Genomic DNA, 27,031 nt, shown 5'->3' with positions numbered 1-27,031 from the left:
ACATATATAAAACAACAGATTGGAGACCATCTAAAACTAGCAAACAAGAAATGTTCTAGTATAAAACAAATATATGGGACAATATGCTTGTACTCCGGGACTTTATTTATATAAAAATATGGGGGACTAGTATAGAGGATTTTCACAGGACCCATTGCAAAATGTTGTATTGCATAAGCTCTTTACAACTGAGACTCAAGTTTATTTATGGTATGTAGATGCTTGCTGGTCTTTTTTGTTAACAAACAAAGAAAAATATCTAGGAATGGAAACACTTTTCTATATGCAAATATGTAATGGTATGTCTTTGACTCTTGATTTTGTAATTTTTTGATTGATGACATTTAAATGTCACTACTCTCCGGTGTGATCTACATATATCCAATAAGGACAGTTGATTAAAAAAAAAAAAAAAAACAGTAAACTGTTGTCTATTGTAAAATTTTACTTATAATATTTATTATGCACAAGGTACAGTACAAAATCATGGGTCTCTAACATGGCAGCAATCTTTTTGCCCAAATGTCCTCAGGAAACTGTCATCTGCATTTTGTCCTCTTCATGGTATCAAGGGAGCGCTGAAACACAGCAGCAGATTTAGCAAACATACAAGAAACAAGGAACACAAAAATGTGTGAAAGAGATTATACAAGGTCCATAAATAGAGAAAGACAATAAACATGACTTTGAAAGTTACACAGAGCTAAGAAAACAGAAGTACAATGGTCAACGATGATGATGAAGATAAAGAAGAAAAAAAAAAACGTTTTTAAAAAGCATCTGCATGATTAGGTTGCAAAAAGAGCTATAGAACCAGAAATAATGAGTGTAAGGCCTAAAGGCATTGAAACATAAACCAATATGAGTGATGGAACGTAACTCCTTTTTCAAACATATTTTGTTAATACAAACATTACTTCATTTTATGAGGCAGTTTTTCAATCAGGGATTGTACCTGGTGCACAATGATATTGCAAACAAAAGGTGCTTTTATAATTTTTAAGAATAAAGTGATGGTGAGAGAAATTTCAATATTTATAATCCAAATCAGTATGGTTACAAAAGTTAAACCATAATATGACTACTAGAAACAAAAATGGGTTCTAGTATGATATTTTTTATTACAAATAAAAAATAATTTGAGGAAAGACAGCATTTATTTGTCAAAATATGCATTTTTAAGGGGTCATCTGCATCCCTCAAACATTATTGCATATTATGATCGCTTAAATCTGAATAGAGGGTGACCAAGCAGCCACAATGAACTTACATAATAAGTTTCATCAGCCAGTTTGTTTAATGAGTTTTTAGCTTGGAAATATTAAATGGCAAAAAATAAAAAAGTTACGGGTTTCATGTATATAAGTGACGCTTTGAGATTTCTCCTGATCTCTGAAAGAGTGCAAAACATTCAGAGGCACCTTTTAAAGTTTACCTGCTCATAGACGCATACAAACAAGACTACATTTCTCTGACATTCTGAATGGATAATGAATGAGGCGTCTGAAGATTTTGGACCAGTATTTTGAGATGGTGGTTGAACTGAAGCAACTAAGGGAAGTAGAGATAGGCCTTGTGTAACATCCATCTTATCTAAGTACAAACTCATCTTTCCTAAAAGCATCAAGACTCAAAAGGCCACAAGCATGGAGAACGAAAGGTGATACAATCACTCCTCTAGACTAAAACTTAAAACTAAAAGTTTCTTTAGTTTTGACAGTTTTCTGAGAAGTGAAGTGAAATGACAGGTTTCACAAAAACACAAATGCAACACAAAGTGCATGACTGAAATCACGCAGGTTGATGCTGGGTAAGTCACACTTCCTTGTCCTTTTTTGACAGTAGCACTCTTTTTTTATTATTCACAAATCTGCTGAAAAGATTTTCTAGGACTCCTATTATTCATTCTCATTTAGCCACTAGGCTACACTAACAGACAGACATTTCAAGCACCGTGACCCGTGGAGCTTAAAGCCATATTTGGGCCTGATGATGTAGCTATGTCATTGTAATCACATGGTAAAGGGTCTGCTGCTTTGGGGGTCTTTTTTTAGAAATGATCAGACATGTTCTTAAAAAACCAAATTGGTTGGTCAATGAAGTGTAATCAAAATCTATGCATGGCAGATTTCGTACGCAACACAGTATGGTTTGTAGTGCCCCATTTCAAGCCCCCATGAGGTCATCCTTATGTGTAGATCAGAGAATGTAAACAAGTCAAAGAGGAAAAAAAAAAAGAAAAAAAAAAATGCACAAAAGAGCACCAGACACTAATTATATACCAACAAAAGGACTGAGAAGTCACAGTCCCACAGCACCAGGTTCAACCCTCTTTATGGACTTTTCCAAGAGGACTTGGGTTAAGAAGGCTTAAGAATGATGCACATGTCCATCTTTCTCAAAAGTTGCTTTGCATTCAGCTGGGCACCGACTGGAAAAACAGCAGCTGACTTTCCCTGCAGGTCACCCACTGTGTCTGCCGTCCTCATCAGAGAGAGAGTTTGTGTGTGCATGAGATGGATGTCTAGCATGAATGTAGGACAGCTCACTTTTCTCCTTCAACGGACTCATCCCATGATGAATTCTGGTCATCCCCCTCCACTTCCCCTAAGTCCTCATTGCCTTCAAATTCATCATCTGCATATTCATCTGCCCAATCGTCCATTTCTTCAACATCTTCATCATCATCATCATCATCATCATCCACAACCTCAAGGTCTACATGCTCTCCCTCCACGATCACTCCTTCCACCACCTCGCCTTCATCGCTCATATCTTCCTCCTTGATGTCTTTAGAAGGTGAAGGGGAAGAGGGTGGCAAAACCACATTGTCCACCACCTCGTCTGCGTATGGGTCTCTTTGGGCTTGGAAAGTGGGTCTGTTAGGGGCAGGAATGAAGAGCGGAGCAGCAGGCAGTATGGCAGACTGGGGTGTCTCCCTGTACTCCCGAATCTCGCCCGGTTCCAGAGGATTGGGGCTACACGGGTCGTGGTCGCTGCAGGACAGCTTGCCGTCCAGTTTGGATATGAACAGCATTCCCTCGCGGTGCTGTTTGCAATAGGAGTTGGGACACATCTCGCAGTAGGACGCCGCCTCCCTCCCACACTCGTTGCACTGATGCCACGGACACTCCCAACGGCCTGAAAAATGCACACGAGGCAGATTCAATCATGATTCAGCTTGAATAAAATCGTGAAAAACTGATTTCAGCCACATTCTCAGGCAGTAATCATTATCCTACAACATGTACATTTACAAATAGCTGACTAAATAGCCAACAGTGGAAGAGTTTTTCCATGATTTAGCATTACAAAAGCAAGAAAATTTAAGTGCTGAAATAATTTTGAAACAGTTTGTTAAAATTAAAAGTGAATGTTTTTCTGTTTGTTTAAAAATGTTAAATTGTATTTAACCTTTAAACTGAAGCCCAAGGACCCCCCCCCAGGGGTGCCACAAGGAGGTGTGAAGAAAATTAGAATGAAAAAAAAAAAAAGATTTTAGGGTTCACATTTTTTATATATTAGGTATGTTAACAATTTGTTTAAACATTAAAATGCTACTGTGTAATACCACTTTCTAAAGACTGGTCAGAAATCAGGAGATTAATTAATTATGAATATTTTACTCTTTACAGCTATAGTTTTCCAGAAAGAAATACACAAAATTTCATAATACCTCTTGCCACAAACTAGTAATAGCAAGCAGCAAATCATGATTTTGTCATGCTGTTACGTACACTACCATTTGGGTCAGTAAGATTTTTTTTTTTTTTTAAGGAAATTCATATTTATATTCAGCAAGGACACATTAAACTGATAAAAAAATATCAGTCAAGTCATTTATAATAATACAAAAGTTTTCCATTTTAAATAAATGCTGTTCTTTTGAACTTTCCATTCATTTCTTTCCAAGATTTCTGAAACATTTATCACAGCTTCCACAAAAATATTCAGCAGCACAACATTGTTAATAATAAGAAACTTTTCTTGAGCAGCAAACCAGCATATTAGAATGATTTCTGAAGGATCATGTGACTTTGAAGACTGGAATAATGATGCTGAAAATTCAGCTTTGTGATCACAGAAATAAATTATATTTTATAATATATTAAATTGAAATCAGTTATTTTAAAATGACGTAACTTAACACAATATTGCTCTTTTTACTGTATTTTTGATCAAATAAATCCAGCCTTGGTCAGCACAACAGACTTCAAGAACATTATAATAATAAAAAAATAACTTATCGACCCCAGACATATGAATGGTGGAGTAAACATCTATTTTTCATCTCTTTTTTTTTTTTTTTCAAAATACATCAACACGTCATGAAACGAAATACATGAAACGTCATCATAATCATAAACAAACTTCAGCGCAAGGTATAGTTAAATTCAAGAGGCTCATGTTGTTTGAAAATGAGCCACTCACCTGCAGGTCTCTTGGACAGATTCAAACAGTCGGCATGATAGACCTTAGGGCAACCGGGCTTCTTACAAGACACAATCTGCCCTCCATCACCACAGAAGAAACAATCATCCTCTCGCTCCTTGGTGACCTCCAACTGACTCTTGCGCTTCACGGCAACCTTCTTTTTCAGTTTCCGTGCCTTGTCATCAGATGTGGGCTGATTCTGAGAAAGAGAAAGAGAAAGTTGGAGTATGATGGAACAGGTAAATAATGAAGTATAACATACAAAATGTGCTCAACTTTAATCCTGAATATTTCTTTAAAAACAAATCCATAATACATGCAGCATGCATCACCTTCGGTCTGACACCAAGGAATCCGCTGCAGTTGGATGCCCCACATTTACACACAGTCTTCCCGTTACCCAGACACTCCAAATTATAGTTGAAAGTGAGTTCAACACCTGAGAACAGCCGACAAACCTATTAAAAATACATTCACCCACTTCAGTGTAGCATATTATCTACTTCAGATTTAAACCCACCTCTAGGAATGTCCTCTAACGCAAACAATCCGACCCTGGTGTCTCCATTCACCGTCCACTTCTGTGTCTCACAATTTGGCTGGCAGCTGTGGTTCATAAACCGCGCTTGGTTTCCTTTCGGCCCGGCATCTATGATGCGATCCTGCGCGTACATGAAGAACGCAGCCCGGTGTCAAGGTAAGTGGAAAACATGTTATCAGGAAGATGATATCTGGATTGAGAGTCGACTCGGGTGACTGACCTTATCCAGTGTGAGCATGTAGAAGTTACAGATGTCGTTATCCTGTGCGTGTTTGATCCTGGCTCGACACTCCTCTTCGTCAATGACCTCTCCAACATACTCATTCACAAAAGCTCCCTATTGGTCAAGTGATGTAATTAAATGGGGAAGAGAGACATAATTAGTAGAGCACGAATAATACCCAATAAAAAAGTATATATATCCTCCTGATTACCAGAAAAAAAAGTTTTGTGAATTTAGTATTTTTTTATGTCATTACATTGTTTAGAGCATAAGAACAAAAATGGAAAAATAACATTTTTGAGAAATGATATTTTATTGTCATGCAATGTCCTCTGTAGTGGACATCAAATAAAAAATAAGTCATGAATAGACATGAAAAGGCAAAAACAATGGGAATAAATTGACTAAAGATGATTCTCAACTGTGTTCTGAAAGATATAACAGAATGATTTGATATACCATGTTGCTTTATGCAATGTGTGTGTAAAATGGTCATACATGTTTTTTTCCCATTATATACAATGTATCTACAAGCTGTATGTAATTTGTATATTAATGTGTTCTTGGAGTAACATGTAATGAAAAAAGAAGTGTTATAATAGGAGTAATAATTGGCAAGATTTTCATATTATCTAGTATTTCACAGGAATATTGATGTATAATTTCTTTCCCTATTCACTTGTTGTCTCCCAAAATGCCTGATAAACATGATTTAAGTCCTGGTGTCCTCTACTGAGGACATGTATAAAATCTATGTCCTGTTTCGTAACAGAAAGCCATATTTTGTTTTGAAACACCATAACATTTTCCTGAGATGTTGATTCATGACAAACAATTTGAAAATTAAGTCACATAAATGATAATAAAAGTATTATAGTAAATAAGTAAATAAGTAAAATAGTAAATAAGTATTATATATAAAAAGTGCTTCCCACACAGACTTTACTTGGGCGGGCCGCCCACTTATAATAACGGCCGCCCAAGTATATTCGGAGACACATTTTTGCTGTTATTATTTTTATCCTCTTATACTTTTATATCTGCTCAAGATAATGAAACCATCCGCGATCGATAGTCGTTTCTTACCTGCTCATTACGTGTGCGTCAGAACCGTTTACTCCCGCTAGCATTTAAACGGGCACTGCATTTTGCAAAGTCACAAGGGGGCACTGTTGCACGTTCTACAAGCTCGCGCAACAGAGCTTCAGACTGCTTCAAAGTGATTCTCAATCAATGAAAAGCGCAGATTTATGCCAAGCGATTGCTAATGAACTCAAGTTGATGAATTATTACAATGTCTACTTTATCGCCTTTAAATAAAATGTTTTAGACGATTGTAAGAATCTGAAGGATCAGCCTGCAATAGTACAGACATTCCAAAATAAGAGTACCTGTGTATTTCGGGCTTGTTTATAATTAAAAGTCACACGCTGAGTTTTTTCTTTTTCTTTTGGGCATTATTGGTATTTTGGTTACACTATAAATTGTATTTAATTTGATTTCCATTTAACTCATAGTAAATTGTTGTAGTCTCCCCCACAGAAAGAAAAGACTAAGAACATTATTTGACATATTATTCATTTTATAAATTTTACTAGTAAAATCTGTGTCCCATTCACTGAGAGAGACACTATATGACAGCAAGGAGAACATAAGAAAATGTGAACCATTTAAATGCTGTAATTTTGCATAATTTACAATGCATAATAATGCATAATATTAGTATGTAATTAATATGTTATTTAATTAAAATTAATATCAATAAATAAAAATCACACTATTTGTTTGTCACATGTAGTAGACCATTTCTGTGCCGTGGGTAATAGGAGGATTTTTCGCCCGGCTACCACCGCAAGTATATTTCAAACCTGTGGGAAGCACTGTATATATATTTATATATAAAAACATACAAACACACCAATAATAATTTATATAAATATAATAAATTGTAAAAAAAAATATTTCTCCTATGTTGCGTGTCCCAACAGAAGGGCGGGACAATCTGTCACACGAGATCAAACCAATAGCAAACTAAAACGATCCAATCAATTCCTGATGTACAAAATCAATTCCTGCTCTAAAATTTTTCGTTCAAGAAGCCATTTCACTTATATACGTTATAATAGTGAAGAAAAGACTATTACAACTTCCATTTCACTGCCACTTTAAACAAAAAAAAAAAAAAACCCAGCAAGTAAAAAAATACCTACCTTCTTGATGTCAGACACACCGCGTAAACCCCACCCACGTGACAATGTCCTGAAGATCTCCACCTCGGTGTACTGCCGTTTGGTGAAGCACTGGTTCTGACAATTCTCCCCTGCTGGACACACTTGAGGATGACACTCGTACAACAGCATGCGATTGATGCACTCCGAGTCAATGCCGCACGGGTTCTCGTCTGTCTTTTTGCAGTTGCAGCGCGGTATCTCAGACAGATCTGCCGTGATTATTTGCACCTTCCCTATTGGTCTATTCACCTGAGTGAAAATCGAACAGTGTACATGAGATCAGTGACTGAAGAGTCAAAGTGGTTGTGTAGCCGTCTACGGAGGGCAGAAATCTCTCAGATTCATCAAAAAGATCTTCATTTGTGTTCCGAAAATTAACAAAAGTCTTACGGGTTTGGAACGACATGAGGGTGAGTAACTAATGACAGAATTTTCTTTTTTCTGGTGAACTATCCCTTTAACACAAAAGAAATGTCTTAAAGGAATAGTTCATTCACACATATATGCCATTCAATGTTTTTTTTTTTTTTCTCCATGGAACACAAAATGAGAATGAGTTATATGGACTTCTATGCTCCTTTTTATTATTATCAAGAAACTGTCGATTTATGGGAAAAAGCTGCATATATAGTTCTCAAAAAGTCTAATTTTGTGTTCCTAAGACAAAAATAATAGCATTGGGTTATTATTTAATTTAATTCATTATTGTCATTACCTTAATGTGTTTGTACGGAGGAGGTTTCTTGTCATTCTTCCTGTCTTCTTGAAGCTGTCTCATCTCTTTTTCTGCCTGCAGTTCCCTGAATCTTTCGGCCGCTTCATTTAAAGCTAAGAAAAAAAGAAAAAAAAATCTTTAAACCAAATTTATCTCAATATCGAAGGAATACACATTTTAAAGTGGGCATGATATGAATTTTTTGTTTAGTATTTTACTATGTTCCTTGAGATTCACTTATAATGTTAATTATCTTCTAAAAACACATACTTATATATATATATATATATATATATATACATACATACTTTTTCCTATGCATTGACGTTAGCCAATCATAACAGTGGCCATTTGGCAAGCATTAAAAGAGCCGCCCCTTAAAATGGATAATTTCAGACAGGGTCAGAATGAGGGTTGAAAAAAAAAAAAAAAAAAAAAAAATTATATATATATATATTTCATATTGTGGCAAGAAAAAGTATGTGAACCACTTGCAGAATCTGTGAATAATTTTAATAAAATAAGTGACATCATACAAAATGCATGCTATTTTTTGTTTAGTACTGTCCTTAGTAAGATATTTTACATAAAAGATGTTTGCATTTAGTTCACAAGACAAAACAATAGCTGAATTTATTCAGATGGCCCCATTCATAAGTATGTGAACCATTGATTCTTAATACTGTGTGTGGTTACCTGGATGATCTATGACTGTTTTTATGTTTTGTGATGGTTCTTCATGAGTCTCTTGTTTGTCCTGAGCAGTAAACTGAGCTCTGTTCTTCAGAAAAATCCTTCAGGTCTTGCAGATTCTTCAGTTTTCAAGCATATTTTGCATATTTGAACCCTTTCCAGCAGTGACTGAATGCAAACTCAACTATTAAAAAAGGTACAAACATTCACTGATGCTCCAGAAGGAAACACGATGCATTAAGAGCCGAGGGGTGAAAACTGTTGAATTTAAATATCAAGGTAAATTGTACTTAATTTTTCGTCCAGGAAACATGCAAGTATCTTCTGTTTCTTCCGAAGGGCACTACTAAATGAAAATGATATTTAAACAAAATAAGAAAAATTGTGACATCTTCATCCTGTTCAAATGCATCCCAGCTCTTAATGCATTGAGTTTTCTTATGGAGAATCAGTGAATGTTTGAACCTTTTTTAATAGTTGTGTTTGAGTCCTTCAGTTGTCCTCAGACGGATCTCAAAATCATACAGCCACTGCTGGAAAGGGTTCAAATATGCAAAAAATGCTTGAAAACTGAAGAATCTGCAGGACCTGGAGAATATTTCTGAAGAACAGAGCTCAGTTTAACTGTTCAGGACAAACAAGAGACTCATGAACAACCATCACAAGACAAGCAAACAGTCGTAGATCATCAGGTAACCACACACAGTATTAAGAATCAATGGTTCACATACTTATGAATGGGGTTATTTTAATAAATTCAGCTATTATTTTGTCTTGTGAACATGTAAACATATTTCATGTAAAATATCTTACTCAGGACAGTACTAAAAAAATAACATGCATTTTGTATGATCTATCTTATTTTATTAAAATTATTCACATTTTTACAGATTCTGCAAGTGGTTCACATACTTTTTCTTGCCACAATATATATATATATATAAAAACCCTCATTCTTACCCTGTCTGAAATTATCTATTTTAAGGGGCGGCTCTTTTAATGCTTGTCAAATGGCCACTGCTATGATTGGCTAACGTCAATGCATAGGAAAATGTATCAGTATCAGTGTCAGTGGGCAGGGACTATGGTGCATTTATGTAAAACAATTTGTCGATGTCTTGCTTTAGAGGTAGTCACATGCAAATATATACTGATGTGTCAGATGCTACAAAACTACCATCAAAAAAGCAATTTTTTGGAGCTTGATTACATAAATGCTTTTTTTAAACAATGGAGGACGTTTTAAGCTATGAGACTTTTAAGGTACAAAGCCCTCATATATTAAAAGATCAAGGAAAATTTGATTTCTTTTTCCAAGACCCCTTTAAAATATAATCATTTGGCATGCTCTATATGATATCATATTATATAAGATGTATGCTACACATGCACCTTTGAATATTAAGGCTTTACGCTTCTATAGTGACTTCAACTTTTATACAAAATTGTTTTTACACCATTTTATAAGCAGTCAAAATATCATTACACAATAAGACCGATTTCTTCCACATTACAAAAGGATCCATGTCAAGATTTTGTCCAAACCAATTTCATCACAACGTATATGTCAAAATCCCTCTCCACATAGCTTTATTTTAGACATCAAATATGTTCTGACTGGCTATGATGTATGGAATCACATAGCAGTTTCATGTTCAGTGTGGACAAATCACTTAATTAGGACACTGTGTTAGATAAGAGCGGAAAACTACCTTTCTTATAGATGGCATCTGTACCCTTTCCCATTTTGTCCTTATTGTTGGCATCCCCTTCCATGTAGGGAAAACAGCGAGCCTGATATGTCCACACATAGTCTTTGGAGCCAAAGAAGTGTACAGGAAACTCCCCCACCTCATGCCTTATACGGTAGATGTTATCAGGAACATTTTTCGGTTGAGTCACTTCAGCGGGCCACCACCTGGCACAAATGCATCAGTGAATATCATCAATTTTGCACAATTTTGTGGAAAAAAATGGTGAAAATGCGCAAACCTGTAGCGGCCCACTTTCACCCAAAGAATGTCCTTGTAATGGGGCTTCTTTCCTGCTCGACAGTCGTTACAGAACCAGCTTCCCTGGGGCATGTCAATTTTCAGACACTCACGGTGAAAGGCAGCAGGGCAAGATTCACAGCAGAGCAGACTTCCTCCTAAAGAAGTAAGGGCCCATTTTTTGGCCGGTTTATCACTCGCCAGATAAATATTATAAGTCTTGTTAGGCACCACTGATAGAGAGAGAATAGTGACGACTGGTGTACGTACCTTCAGAACACACAAAACACCAGCTGACATTAATGTGTTCATGGTTTTTGCACCCTTTGCGTGGAGTGAAGTGATTGGGGCACAGGAAGCTGTTATTGGCCAATGGAACGCTGCCGGCAGCCATACAGTAGTCACTGGCATGGTAAGCCACAGGGCAGCGCACACAGCGGGTCAAACGGCCTGTGAGATCAGCAAGTTATGATCACGGACACATCCTTTTGTTATATTTGAAACAACAGATTTTTTTTCTTCAAATCAGTGAGTTTTATGTAATAGCTGAATGATGATCACCTTTGGAGATACCAGGATTGGCAGGGTTGGTGATGTAGCAGGACAGACAGACGTGGAGGGAGCAGCGGAAACCGCGGTTCTGAGCGATGGTGGGGGAATGTTTCAGTATGCAATCCATGTGATAAAACTTCCCACACACAGGGATCATACACCTTTTGACCTCCTTGTCAGGCTTTTTACACACAAAACATGTGTGCACACCTACAGGAAGGAAAAACATAGACATGCATATTACAAGTCTTAAAGTCACCAAGATATCAAAATTTACAATTCTTATTTTTTATGGAATACTGCAGTATTTATTATAAATGATTTATCAGAGCACATCATTTTTTAAATTCTCGTAATCTTTAATAAAAATAAGTTCCTCTCCCTCTTGCAGCAACATCTCTTCTCTAATGTGCTAACTAGCGTGAGGGCGGGACAACCTGTCACTCACATGAGATCACAGCAATAGCAAACCACACCACACCATCCAATCAATTCCCGATGGTCAGATCCAAGCCACAGACATTTTTTCTTGTTCAAGAAGCTGTTTCACTCAGATATACGTCACAATAAGGAAGAAAATACTATTGCAACTTCCATTTCATGCTAACTTTAATGTGTTACTGTGTAATCGTTATTGAACTGTACTTTATTTATGCGACTGGATTCACTGCCTCATGAGTTGATCGATCACAATATCATAATTTGAAAAAGATTGTGTGTTAGGTGCTTGTCACTTACCTGTCTTACACTCTTGGCAGATAAACCGGCCTTTAGGTGTCTCTGTGAGGCCAATGCACTGCAGATGGAAAGCACCACAGCACTGCCCCTCACAGAGGAGCAGTTCACCTGTCTTCTCACATACCTACACCATACAGTCCCAAAACAATTTTACACTGAACGGCTATGATCATTTTTAGGTCATACACTACCATTCAAAAGTTTGGGGTTGGTCAATTTTTATATATATATATAAGTTTCTAATAATGTCTCTTATGCTCACCAAGGCTGCATTTATTTGATTTTTTTTCTTTAGAAATCATTCTCATATGCTGATAGGTAGAAAGAACAGCATTCATTTGAAATTGATTTTTTGTAACATTGTAAATGTCTACACTGTCAATTTTGATCAATTTAAAGGGATAGTTCACCCAAAATTGAAAATTATCCCATGATTTACTCATTATCCGCTTTCAGATTAATACAATCAGATATATATTTAAAAATAGCCTGGCTCTTCCAAGTAACCCCTGACCCGACGCATGATGTAATGATGAAGAAGCGCAGAGGATATAGCAAAACAAAACACCGGCCATGAATTAGAAGTCTAAAACAAGAATTTTTAAAGACAAATGTTGGAGGATTTTGATGTATTTGTACGATATTCTTGTACGGTCATCTGCAGGAAGCTAGTTATTTTAACTTATAAAGTTTTAAATATGGATATTTTTCTTACAAAAACGCATCGCTTCGCTTCAGAAGGCCTTTATTAACTCCCCAGAGCCATGTGGATTGAAATCTGGCCCCCCTTTCACAATGATAATGAATCATGATGAACTTTTTTAGTGCTTCAAAATCTGGCCCCCCTTTCACATCCAATAATGAATGGATGCACTTTTTTAGTGCTTCAAAATCTGGCCCCCCTTTCACAACCATTATAAAGCTTGCAAGAGCCAGGATATTTTTAGATATATCTCCAATTGTATTTGTCTGAAAGAAGATAGTCATATACACCTAGGATGGCTTGAGGGTGAGTAGATCATGGGATCATTTTCATTTTTGGGTGAACTATCCTTTTAATGCATACTTGCTGATTAAAATTTCTTTAAAAAAACTTTTTGCATGGTAGTGTGTATCAATATATGACCAAGCTCCTAAAGCAAAAGCACTAAAAGAGGGAAAATTATATTGTCTAAATCTAACATTATTATCATGCATTTGGTATATATAATATTTTTACCTGGCAAACATTCTCCTTCAACGATGCACCTCCGCCTCTCTCTCCTGATTTTCTATTGGTCAAGAGTCCTGAGAAGTCACCTGATAAAGAATCTCTGCTTGAAAAAGCACTGTCATTGAGTCCTGCACCAGAAACCTGAAAATTAAACACAAAAAACAGTTAAATAGCTCTATAAAGAGAGATGACAAATCGAGTTTTGAATAAAACATGGAAAAACTTATACAGGTTTGGAATGACATGAGGGGGAGTAAATGGTGACATCATATTAATTTTAGGGTGATAAAAAATAATAATAATAATGACCTCAGAGATCAGGGAGTCCTCGCCATCGGTGTGTGGCTCCTTCGCCTGAGGCTTTGACGGGCTACACTGTTCTCCTTCAAGCTGGTTCTGGCAGACGCTGGGTGTGTCCTGCTGGATTGGGGATGATGTTCTTGTCTCCTCCTCAATTTGTGCTGCTGCTGAGGATGACAGAAATAAATCTCATTGCAAATTTTTTCCAAAATATGGTGGATCATTTATAATATTCTCAATAAAATACAACAAATACTTGACAGAATATAGTAAAGCATGAAAAAAACAAACCTGATACAGCACAAGGGCTTGATGGTGTAGGTCCAGGCTCTTCTTGTTTCTGTAAAAACCACTTGTCAGATTCTCTAAATTATTACTATTAACATTACTATATAATGTTTAAATTACTTTTTATAATATTACATTTTACATTACATTTAATTTAGATTTAATGCCTGTATTACTATTTAAGAAAAAAAAAAACATTCCATAAAAAGCACATCCCAAAACATTACCTGCAAATCTTTGACACCTGAGTCATCTTGGCTGTTATCATGTTGTTTACTCTCCTTATTTAGCAGAGGTAAAAGAAGAAAAAAAAAAAATTACATTCTTTGGGATCTTTTGCATTTTTTTTTTTCAAATCATATTGATAACACAAATTCAGCACTCACCTCTTTCTTTGGGACCTTCACAGAATCCCCCTCAGAGGTGCAGTCTACAACTTTATGTACAGGCTTACGTGGTCTCTTTCTATCAGAGGATGCTGCAAGAGCAATATAAAGTATGTTTATACATAGAGCTGATAGTTATAAGTGAAATAAAGTGTCTTAAAGTACACATTCTTACCAGATTTCTTCTCACACGACTCTCTGTCCAACGATGTGCCTCCACAGGATGGCGATAATGGTGAAGGTGGGGCAAGACCATCTGGTTGTTGTTTCTGCTCATCTGGTGTGGCCTGCTCAGAGGGTTTTTCAGGTGAAGAGCTTAAAACATCAGGTTCGATCTGTTCTGATGCCGGCTGTGCAGCATTAGTGTTGGTGATCCAAGATCCCTTCAGGAAAGGCATGAAACATCATTATTCACATAAAGCAATACAGTTTGCACACTTTAAGAATACCCAAAATTGAATCATGCCATCATTTTAATACTCCCCCCCATATGCCATAGTTTTTATACTTTTTTTTTTTTTTTTGTCATTTTTAAGGCCTGATAGGTAACATGAGGTAGACTGGGTAAACCCAGCCTGATCTGCAGGCGATTTGATTTCGGCTGGCAACTCAGTCTGGAAACCCGTACATTCATTTCTACTGCTTGTGTTACACTTTTGCGGGAACCAATCACAGACTGGCTTATCTTGCTCGCTATTGGCGGGTATAACACGATGACGATAGAGAAGCGACGGCAAGCACGACCGTCAATCCAATTCCTTTTAACCTCTCGACGATGCTGAATGACTTCTTTAGTTTAGCAAACAAATCGCTCGCGTGGGTGTAAATACCACTGACTTTCATGTTTTTTTTGCACAACCTGCAAAAATCGCTCGATGCCATTGCTGCTTCTGCAAACCGCTGATCAATGCTACAAACCAATACAAACTAAACCTGTTTGGAGTTTGCGTCGTTCTGCAAAGTACGTCACCCGGATCATTGATCTGATTGGTTGAAGGACTATCCAATTGCGTGAATAATGCTCGTTGATCACGCCTCTTGTGCAGTAGAAATTACATACAGACCCCCCAGACCAATGTTCAATTTTAAATTGAGCTTGGTCTGGTGATAGCCAGACAAAACAAGAGGGTGAGTATGATACAACAATCATTTTTTGGGTGAACTAGCCCTTTAAATACCAAAAAACTATCAATATTTGTAGGTTGAAGTTCATTGGGTCAACAGAAACAACATAAAGTGTTGTAGAATTAGCTTACTGTTTTACAGGATTCAGGGGTTTTCTTTGTTTTCTTCTTTGTGGAAAATATTTGCTCATATTCTTCACTCCATTCAATCAGCCTCTTGCTTGGTTTTCTGAGTCTTTTGTTTTCTGAGAACAGAAGAATTCATTGAATTTTGCATAAAACATTTATGAGATTTTCAACTTTTGGGACTTAATCTAATATTTCAGTACTTACCTGAAGCATCTTTTTTATCAGGGCTGTCAGAATGAGCAGTTTCTTGAAGACTGTCTTTGAAGACTCCATTTAGCTCTGTGGACACCTTCACTACATCTTGATTCAAACCAACTGAATCGCTTTTTACCTTGGTGCCAAACGTTTGCCATCGCTTTTTAGGAGCAAACTTGGAGATGGAGCCCTTGCCACAGACGTCAGGAACAGCATCATGGTGAGAGTTGGAAAGTTCTCCTAACAGAGGCAAATCCTTTTCAAGTACATCCAAACCTACTGTTGAGTTCTGCTTCTTTATTGGAGAGACTACACTGTTCCCATCATCGTGTTTTTTCATCTCCTTTTTCGCCGCTGATTTTGGCTTGGCCTTGCTCTGTTTTGAGCTGTTCGGCGTTGACGTCTTTCCCTGCTGACTGTTCTGATCCGCAATCGCCTTCCAGTCCTTTTCACAAAGCACCTCATTCGTTGCATCTTCTCCAGCTGGGATGAGAGAAGGTTCTTCCCTGATGAGAGAGGATGGAGATGTGGGAGGGAGGGTTAAAGGTTTCCCTTCCTGCTCCCGGCTATCGTGCAGGTCCTTCAGGAGCATTAGGAAAGTGCTGAATTTGTAGTTTGAATCCGCACGGAGCGAAGGTTCTCCTGAACTGCATTCCTCTTTGACAAGAGACCTGAAAGAAAGCTCCTTCATATCCTGTAAAGCATCCATGGGAGAGACAGAGGGAGAAGGGATGGACGAAGACGATGTGTCCGAGATCATGCTCTCGTTTTTGATATTAAGGGAGAATTCAGTCACCTCTGACTTAGGTCCTTTATGTCGAGGTCCATTATGAATGCCATTTTTCTCATTTCGGATTCTAGTAAACTTAATAAGAGTTGGGTTTGGGGGTGTGTGGGAGATGGAGGCATCTGTGGACTCTTCACTGGCCTCTGTTTTTACCTCCCATTGTTGTTTTAACAAATCAGAACAGTCAATGGGGGATGAGCACTTGTTAATCTCCGCGCATTCATCGCCAGCACACGGTGAGCGAGACTTTGGCTCCTGACTTAGGTCTTCCTCCTTGGTTTCTTCTCTGGCGGCAAGTGCTCTTGACATTAAGCCACTGCTGGCAGGAAAATAGAAAGAGTGCATGGCAAAAGACCCATCTGACGACCCTGGGGAACTGCTTTCCTTCTGTCTGGAGTTCGTAGCCCTAAGTGTTTTTTCTTTGGGCGTTGATTTCTTTAGCTTACTGTTTGTTGTGCATTTTAAACTAGACTCTGTTTTTTTCACCGGCTTGTTCGCAATGGCTTTTTTCGTCTTTTTACTTGGCTGTATTTTCTTAGGCTTAGTGCTTGATTCTTTTGCCACCTCTACCTGCAGCAATTCCTCGGAACGTTTGGGGCACAGAATCCTCGGGACCGAGTCAATATCTGAATACGGACTATCTAGGTGGTCTGATTTGTGCCATTCAGCAGCTGTGGAAGGTTTGTAGCTGTGTGGTGAAGGGTTGGATTTTGATTTAGATGATAAAGAGCTCTCATTTAGTTTTACAGGAGATTTTACAGTTGAGCTATTCTTTTTAGTTGCCTTCTTTTTGCTTCCAGTGCTAGGTTTTCCTCTGTTCTTAATGGACGCATCTAGTCCATTGGACAAAAGTGAGCTTGATGATGTGGACTGTGTATTAGGCGTCGGACAAGTGGGACTTTTCGGTGCCTTGTCTTCTGTAATAGGCATGTGCACATCAGGAATTAAAGACAATGGAGGTTCACTATTTAACCATTTGGTTAGTGCTGCCTCTGCCTCCAAGACACCAGCTTTCCATGATGGCATTAGACGCTTAGGAACCTGTAGAATGAACAAAAATAGTAAACTTTCTATCAAAAGCATTAATCCCATTTGATAAGCATTCATTGTTCAAAATATAACCATGTCAAATCAACCTAATTTCAGAAACTTCCCCAGCTCAAATTTTTGATTTTGTTAATATGTTAATATTACTGAAGAAAGACTAAAATCAATAGTGATAAAAGCCAAAATATTAAATGTAATGGATGCATTGACTCAGTAATTAAATGTCAAAATGACGATTTTTACGTGAGATTTGGAGCCAAATTACATGGGGTAAAAATGACTTTAGAAAGATGGCAGCATCATTGTTTTATTTTTACACAGAGATTGTTAGGTCTACTAGTAAAATCTGTTGACTTTAGCAATCTTTGTTGCATTATATGCCAATGGTTACAGTTCAAAAATGGGACAAAGCACTTCTTGTGTTTTCTGCCCAATGTTTGCATGCCTGTAACTCAAGAAGCTTTAAAGATATATTAATATATTATAATATATTTATATAATAATATAATATAATATATTTTGGTTTTTAACAAGCATTTCTTTTGGTATCTTCATTTTAAAGGTCCCATATTGTACAATCCCAGAGATATGGAGATCTTAACGCAGTTCCATGAGTAAATTAGTAAATCGTATACATTTTTAGTTGCCAAAAACCAAATGTGGGTCTCTTTGCATAAAGCTGATATTATTTTCTTTTAAAAAGAAATATCTGAACAACAAATATTGTTGAATTTAGTAATGGATCTTGTTTTTTTCTATCAACACAATTGCAAATATACCTGTCTGAGTGCCACAAATATTGTTTTTCCAAACTTTGCATGCCTGTAAAAATATTAAGATATAAAAATATGATTTTAGATTCTGGTTCTTAACAAAACTTTCTTATGAAATCTTAAATTTCATGGCCCTATATGGTTCAATACTACAGATACGGGGATCTCAATGTAGCCACATTGTTCAATTTGTCGTATATTACCTATTTTCAATTGTCAAAAACCAAATGTGGTTCTATTTGCATATGGCTGATACTTATTCCATTTAATGGGCAATGTCTTAAGAATAAATAATGCTGAAACTACAAAATGTATCTGGTTTTCCTCTATCAGAACAATTTACAATACTGGGTTATCTTGCTTCATGTTTCACACTGCTCACAATTTACCCGGCGTTAACAATTAATCATGGGTGATCTACGTGGCACCAAAAGTGCTGCTAAACCTGCTCCGGAGCAGGGTTTCATAACCCCAGGTTAAAAGCGGTGTTTAGAACGACGATATCCCAGGGTTAGGTGCAAGTTCTGAGTGTCAACAATCCACTGAAATTGTCAAGTTGAGGCGCATTAACTTGCTCTCAAAAGTGTATTTATAAGAATATATATTTGAATCAGTTTCAGGAATATTTGGAGGAAGGGATTTTCAAATACGCAGCATCGTAATAATGTTACCACATTTACATCCCAATATCTCCAAGATTGAACTATAAAGGACCTTAAAAATTAAGATTCCAAAAGAAAGGTTTCATAGGAGCAAGAATCTAAAATTATATTAAGATATCTTTAACACTTCCTCCCTCGGTTTCACAGACAAGGCTTAAGCCTAGTTCCTGACTAAAATGCATGTTTGAGCTGTTTTAACTGAAAGAAACTTGCACTGACATAATTTAAAATAAAATATGTAAGTCTCAAGTTGCACAATAGTAATATTTTTTTTAAGCATGTTTATAAAAGCTACTTAAATGTGCTAATTGAACTAAGGCCTAATCCTGGCTTAATCTAAGCCCTGTCTGTGAAACCGGGCCATAAGTATCAGCTGTTTGAAAAGTTACCAACATTTGCCTTTTGACCATTGAAAATGGGGGAAAATTCAACTATTTGAACATGGAGTCACATTGGGATCCCTATATCCATTTGATTGAACCATATATGATCTTAAAAATGAAGATAACAGGCATGACAACTTTTGAAAAAGTATATGGCACTCAGACAGATATGTTCTATACAATTGTGTTGATAGAAAAAAAAATGAGAGACATTGCTAGTTTCAACATTATTTGTTCTTCAGATATTATATCTTCAGAAAAAAAGTATCAGCTGTATGAAAAGAGACCCACATTTGACCAATTTACTCATGAAACCACATTAAGATCTCCATATCTCTGGGATTGAACCTGAAGATAAAATGAAGATACCAAAAGAAAATTTTGATCATAACCAGAATCTAAAAGGATATTAAGATATCTTTAATACTTCTTGAGTTGCAGGCGTGCAAACTGACTTATCTCTGGTTGAGTTGACGCAGAATGACCCAACAGCATAAAAAGTTGCAACACTTTACCGTGTATTTGTAATCTTTGTCCTTCTGTCTTCCTCTCCGTCTCAGAACAGGGAGTTTTTCAAACTGATGACCTCCTTCAAAAGGAAAAGTGGATTTTGCCGGGACCCAAGCTTGATCTATGATCTCCCCAAACATCCTGACAAAATAGAGGCGGCATGGTCGACGACTGGGATCTGCAAGAAAATTTCATCATTCTGTGACAATATGACAACATTGGGTTCAGAAAAATGTTTTAACCTAGAAGACATTTTGGTTTCAGCGGTAATAATACTAAATATCCAAGTTGCAAGCCAAAGAGAAATATAAATTAGTACATAAGCATTTACTTTCTTGAACAGTGGAAAGAAAATAATATTATCTGTCTTAATGATACAGACAAATGGACTGCAGAAAGTCTAAATATTAAGTAAAAGGAGAACAAGTGCTAACACTTTATTTAAAGGGTGATGCACAGGTTACATGTACTTACTTATTTATTACTTACTTATTACTTCTATAACAATAAATTATGCATTATTATAAGTAACTAAACCTAACCAACCAAAAACTCCACAAACCAAACATTAACCTTATCCCTATAGTAAGTGCATGTAATTAATTAATATTACTCTGTATTTGTGTAATTACACTGTAACAACGTCACAGAAGTGTAAGCAAAACAACAAGTATATCATGTCAATAACATGTCCCATCATCGCAATGCCGCATCAGATGACAGAATATAAACAAATTAGACATCCCCTACGAATAGTCTTACAAAAGTGTATCATAACAAAAGAAATCACCTTTCATTTTGGTGTGGACTTCAATCTGTGGGTCAGTGGTTACATGACAGGGCCACCAAGGTCTGCGGTTGAATTTGGCCCATACAACATCTCCAACAGAGTACTTTACACCTGGAAGCTGCTTCTTCTTTGGGCTGTTGGACTTTGGGTTAAAATAAAAAGAAATTGTCACTTCAATCATCATTAATTAAACATTAATCATGAGACAAGACTGCTTAGATTGTTTGTTTACGCTATTCTTAGCATTTCAGATAAATACAGGTCAAATGCATATGGCCTTTGTTCTAACTGTGACAAAGGTTGTGGCCATTTAAGTTTCACAAAATAAGTATAAACCAACAAGCACTTAACACCTCTGTTCTGCTGGGGGGAAAAAATGAAGTTGAGCTCCTAATCAACAATTCAATGCAATTTTGTGGTTCAGCTTAGGGGAAGGTAATACAAATGACTTCTGTCTATGGCAACTTGCAATTTAAAAACAACTGGGCAATACCAACTTTAAATCAACATACCTCAGCCTACAAGAAGCAAATGTGTTGCTGAAGTCGAGTTGTGTCATTTATGCACCACTAATGTCACTATACAGGATTGCAAAAACAGTGATTTTTCAAAAAAAGTTACCCAAACACTCCCGCTGTGTGCTACTGGTCAGGAAAAACCCTGATAGACCCACCCCAAATTCACATTATTGGTCCAGCCAACGTTGCTGTGAAATTATCTGCATCAGCGGGTTACTGTGGTCGACTGAAAATGATCACAGTATCAAAAAATAGTTTTCTGTTATTTTTGTGTTCGTGTGCAAATTAGGTTTTTAATTAAATTTAAAAATTTAAATTATTAATACATACAGTGGGGTCCAAAACTACCAGTGGAATTGTTTCTATTCAGCATTTTCTGATTGAATGCAGTTGATTTTTTTTGGTCCATTATGAAATAACTTTATTTTGCTTTAATAACAGCAGACACTCAAGGTGCCCCACACATGTGTGTAAACCTGATGATCATGTTCTCCAGCATGATTTGAGATGATCCCAAGAGCATGTTGTGCTTCAATGGAAGCAAAAACATATAAACGAGTTCACATTATCAGTATCTCAAATTTGGTTAGATGATTGGGGTAGAATCTTTTTTTCTTAAAAATGTCATAAAATGTCTTTAAATTCAATGTTTTTTTCAAGTTTTAAATATGATTTTGAATAACAGATTTTTGATGTGGTTTCAGACCTTTGAACCGCACTATGTGTGCATGAATATGTATACATATACACTGCATATATATTAGGAATGCACTGAAATTTCAGCTAGCGAAAATGTTTCTGTGACCGAAACAGACATTTAATTAGCGCTTCTCCGATGGCACATTTTGACTTTGTTTAGTGTCTATTTCGTGCACACAACATGGATAAGCTACAACAGTTAAACGTGTACACTAGCTCTGAATTGACAATATTATTTTCTTGATGTTAATCAGTAATGTTATGGTTTCTCATATCTAAAATCTTTTAGTCTATGCTGTTTTTTTGTTGATGGCACTAGAACATTTGTAGTCCACCTGCCATCCAATAATCGCAAAAAGCTTTGTGCAATGTTACTTTAATATGAAGAAGTTTCAACTTTTAAAATTGATTTTGTTACAAAATTCAAATAATAAATGTCTTTTTGCCGCGCTTTAGGTGGCAGCACTTCAAGCGCACGTGAACTGACTACCTCTTCCTCTTTACTACTAGTTACAGCAATAAACAAAGATGGGTAAACACCAGAAGGAATGTTGAAAGATAAATTAAAACTTACTAAAATGAATCGCATCTCAGCTCAATCAGTGTTTAAACCGTGGAAAGATGTCAATAAAACCGCTTATAGGCTATACAGTGTCACTTAACATTACATTTACCTAAAAAAAAATCTATTCAGTGTCAAACTCATAACTCTAAAGAGCATTTAGCTAAATATATATTCATCTTATTTTTATCCTTTTATCCTTATCCTGTTAGTGGTGTCTTCATTATGTTTGAATGAAATCTGTCATGAAAACAAGTTATTGCAGCTTATTGTCATTTAAATGTTTATATTTCACCAACAAACTGTAGTAGAAACATTTCTGTTTTAAAAAAGTTGACAAAAACTGCCTTATGTGTAATTTAAATGTTTGTATGACTCAGTTTGAACTATTTGAGAGTTGATTATTAAATAAGTTTGACTAATTAATTGATTTTCAGGTTCAGTTTTCAGCCTAGATTTTTTGTACATTTTCTGTGCCGATCCTGAATTTTCAGTTTCGGCCTAGAATTTTCATTTTGGTGCATTCCTTTTTATATATATACACACACACACACACACACACACACACACACGTATAAAATGGATTTCCCTTCCTGGACAACAGCACATTCTTAAGTGAAACTATATTCTATAACACCTGCTGTACACCTGTTAGGGAAAAACCACAATCAAGACAACAAAACAAATCAGTTGAATATAAAAACATCTTACAGGATTTGAATGGGAGTCACTAGGTGAATTTGGTCTTTTAGAGAGACCAGAGTTGAATATTGAAGCGCTTTTCCCAGTGCTGGGTAGATCGCAGTCACTGTCTGAATAATCATCCATACTATCAAAATCCTCCATCATGACCTCAACGGGCAAATGCGAGGGACTAGCAGGAGGGTCAGACTTCACTGTATTTTTAGCAACAAGGTTACAACTTCCATGTTTGTTTGTACTTAGGTCCAGCCTGTGGCTGCTCTGAGACTTTGTATTTGCCAGATTTCGTTTCTGGCATTTCTTTGACGCGTCTTTAAACGGTGCCACCGCTTCTCCCCCACCATCCACATCCTCGTCATTATCCTTGCTGTCCCCGCTGTCAAACAGCGTTGACTCGAAATGCAAAAATCCATTTGGGATGGATGGAAAGTGTTCCAAGCTATCAGAGCTTACTGGTGAGAAACCATTTTTGTCCAGATCCTGAATAGTAGTCCTGTCAGTGTTTCCTTGCGAATTGGACGTGTGGTAAAGGCCTATTCCGAATTCACTGCCGCCAATGGGATTGTGCATGAGCAATTTATTTCGCCCGTGAAAGTCCTTGTCCTGCAAACTCATGTCCGCATGGTTCACCATAGTGGTCAGGTCCTGAAGTCTCCTCAGCGGGCTGTAGTTGGAGGTGGATTCTCTCTGATTGTACGCGAACGACGATGCGGAGAGTTTGTAGCCAGAGTTCAAGAAATGCATGGCAGACCCCTGGTCCCCCTGTCGCTTTGTGCTCTGGTGTCCACAGGAGCTGATGCGGCTATCAAGTGCCTTGGACTCCTGTGGATTGCCACGACACTCCGAGCCATCCCTGCCAGCCACTTTGTAGGACTGATTCATGTTGTCATGGCTCCATCCTGCAACAAAATAAACCGGAAAATGCTTTTAGAAGATGTTTTAAGACGATATAAAAACCTTAGAATTAGAACTAGAAGGGTTTTCTGAACTTCTAAGCGGTTTGTTGCAACTGGCCACAGAACACTATCAGAACACAAAACAATTAAGCACCAAACAAGATGATTCCACATTAATGACCATTTTTAACAGCAAAAACACTGTAACATTGCAAAACACCAGTATCCCTGCTAAATCATTACAGCTTAAGCTGTTAGCTGGAGCGAGGTGGAAGACCAACTTAGACCAGCAATAAACCAGATGCCAGATTAAGGTGGTCAGGATGGTTTTTGGAGCATGGTAGCAGGTCGACCTGCTAATGACCATCTTACACCGACTAGAAACCAGCTATCATGTTCCAAAACACAGCTAGCATCTTAAAGTGGATTTTGTAACAGGGTCGCTACTCGGGTTTAAGCCGCAACCCTCATAGGCCGTCTTGTCAAGAATCCATCAAGACAAAGATAAGAAAGCTTGAAAAAACTCAACATAAATCGCTATGTCGAAGACACTTTATTATGCCCCTACTGGACTCTTTAAAGATGACCTCTACCGCGATTTCAGTGTGAAAACGCTGATAAAGTATGTTACATTATCATCATGTACATCAACAGTTCCCATACAGTCGTACAGCAGTAAAGTCACCCACGACGGTGAGATGAAAAACGCACCAAATACAAAAGGTACAGGAGAGAAATCGCCGGTTTCTTACCATTCACGACTCGGTCACGACAAAACCACCGGAAAGCCCTTCAAATTCGAGCATGTAGCGTTACTTTTGGTCAATTTGTGAAAGCGGATCTGCAAAATCCCAGCAGCATTTGCACCAGTAGGCCCGGCCTCGGCACTCATTTCTCTCTCCAACATCAAAAATGGAGATTAATAAATAAACGAGAATGAAACTGAGCGCCTGTCACTTTCCCCCGAAGCACCACGTCAATACATCGAAAGCACGTTTTTCAGCGGCCACGATTTCTATTGAAATACATGATTGTTTGCCCCGCTTGCCGAGTGCCCCTGCTTGTATGTGTGTTAAAACAAGCCCTGACTGACTGCCTGTGTGTGTGTGTGTGCTGGTGAGAGCGACCAATCGGCACAGCACACCCAACCCCCAGTCGGTATACATTCACATCCACTTAACCCGATTCACTATTTCCCAGGTACATCTCTCACTTGCAGTAAATGCATATGGACAATGTGCAAGCGAACGCAAGTTTAACTTTGTTTAAAACGCGCCATGCGTACTGTCACAGTCGACGCGGTGCTTGTTGGGTTCATGCAACGATACAACAGTGAGCATTTGCTTTTTAACCCTCACGCCATTTGTTTCCTTGTCCTAACAAAGGCGTAACTTCCTCCATTTTAGAGAGACGACTCGTGCTTTGCAAGGTAGCCGACCACACGAAGTCATATGAGGAGAAAACACAATTTATTGGCCTCGATTAAAATACACAAGCTCGTACATGCTTCATTTTCTAAGTTTTCTTTGCGCATTTTGTGGGTGGTTGGAAATTAGGCCATGCCACGCATAAGTGTAATATGTCAGACAGTTATGGCAAGCGGGTTTAACATGTATAGCTTACTAGTAGTAGCTAACTACCCTTTTGTCGTTACTTATTTTTATTGTTATTAGTTATTATTCTATAACATTTTTATTATTGTTAGTAAGGTTTTTTATTACTAGGCTATAAATTAGCCAGGCTGATATGGCAAGTAAATAGTGAGATTAGAAATAAAGAGTTCTAATGCAAAAGCTGGTAATAACCACCTCCGTCAAAAATGAGATAATGATATTGAGCGAATGCTCTCTACACATATATGTTCATCAAATACTTTAGCTTCAAATCTGCTAAATCCCAGCGTTAGCCCTTCAGAAATAACTGTTTGTTTGCAGAAACCGCTAAACGCTACATCCCTTTGTCAGTTGACAAAAAGAACAAATCAGAAGACGCAAATTGAATCATGTGATTTCAAGATGAAGGACGGTGTGCATATCAGCTGGCTTTCATTTGCTGAGCTGCAAGATTTTATCATGTTTTGTCCATTGTTACAGTGGCAATGGCAGGATTTCGCAAGTAGCAAGTGAGCACAGCAATGTTCATTTTGCTGCTGTAAAACTGACAAAAACAGACATTTTATTATTGTTGGCAGAGTTGGACTTAGAGGTTTTTGCGAAAAAAAGCACACATGGACTGCAGCAAAAGACAGTCAAATTTGTTAAATACCAATGAATTTTAATATCTGACTAATAGCCTTTTCATTGCCATTAAAGTGAAATTACAAAACCTAAACATAGGAGCCTGGTTAAAAAAAAAATAATAATAATTTAAAAGAAAACAAGTCAGATGGACTTAGAGGCTTTTGGATCTGAACTCTTCAAATATTACTATGATTTTGATAGGCATCTTATACTATTAAACCTGAATTAGATCAACAAAGGGGAAACAGCAAAACATACTGAATTGTTGTCTCCATATAATTCATTAGCAAATAACTAATTAATTTCTGTAATGGAATAGTTATTTGTCACATAAATAAAATAAAAAAAACACCCACAAAAAAAATCAAATTAAAAACCACACCCTACTAATCATTACCGGATTAGTAATAGTAATTTGAAAAATGCTACTGTGTGCTACTAATATAGTAACAGAGGGCAGCTAGATTAGGGTATACATGTTAAAATGGCTTGCCACAAACATGCGTCAACCACTATTGTCATGAGATAAAATGAGACAAAAAATGTTTAGGCCTATCTTACTATTACCCATATGAAATAGATATAGAAGTCGCCAAAAATTTGCATTAAAAGAAAAACTATTCTAATCTGTCAACTTTCCCTTTCCGAGAATTTGGTCATTATAGCTTTTCCACACTTAGTGTTTGTTTAGACACTGATATAAATCCAG

At 37.0% G+C, this 27,031-nt stretch overlaps 1 protein-coding gene across 2 annotated transcripts; it reads right to left on the bottom strand.

Moving 5' to 3' along the window:
* Positions 1-435: 435 nt before the first annotated feature.
* Positions 436-25,598, bottom strand: nsd1a (nuclear receptor binding SET domain protein 1a). Of its 2 annotated transcripts, none has more exons than XM_067388895.1 (24): positions 24,835-25,598; positions 23,196-24,085; positions 20,706-20,847; positions 19,921-20,093; positions 15,763-17,581; positions 15,562-15,674; positions 14,481-14,688; positions 14,306-14,397; positions 14,147-14,200; positions 13,923-13,971; positions 13,641-13,798; positions 13,338-13,472; positions 12,119-12,242; positions 11,390-11,590; positions 11,099-11,278; positions 10,830-10,986; positions 10,550-10,755; positions 8,145-8,257; positions 7,409-7,678; positions 5,196-5,312; positions 4,955-5,096; positions 4,767-4,873; positions 4,432-4,633; positions 436-3,141 (listed from the first exon to the last, which is right to left on the bottom strand). In XM_067388895.1, the coding sequence occupies exons 2-24, from the start codon at positions 24,066-24,068 to the stop codon at positions 2,546-2,548; spliced, it is 6,231 nt and encodes a 2,076-aa protein (XP_067244996.1). In that variant the 5' UTR covers positions 24,069-24,085; positions 24,835-25,598; the 3' UTR covers positions 436-2,545. The 2 variants fall into 2 exon arrangements, with proteins under 2 accessions (XP_067244996.1, XP_067244997.1); XM_067388896.1 differs by having other exon boundaries at positions 13,641-13,795.
* Positions 25,599-27,031: the final 1,433 nt, after the last annotated feature.

The sequence above is a fragment of the Chanodichthys erythropterus genome, chromosome 1, assembly GCF_024489055.1.
Source record: "Chanodichthys erythropterus isolate Z2021 chromosome 1, ASM2448905v1, whole genome shotgun sequence".
In the NCBI taxonomy this organism is placed as follows: domain Eukaryota; kingdom Metazoa; phylum Chordata; class Actinopteri; order Cypriniformes; family Xenocyprididae; genus Chanodichthys; species Chanodichthys erythropterus.
The sequence above is the reverse complement of the archived record's forward strand: the minus strand, read 5'-3'. Positions and strand labels throughout refer to the sequence as shown.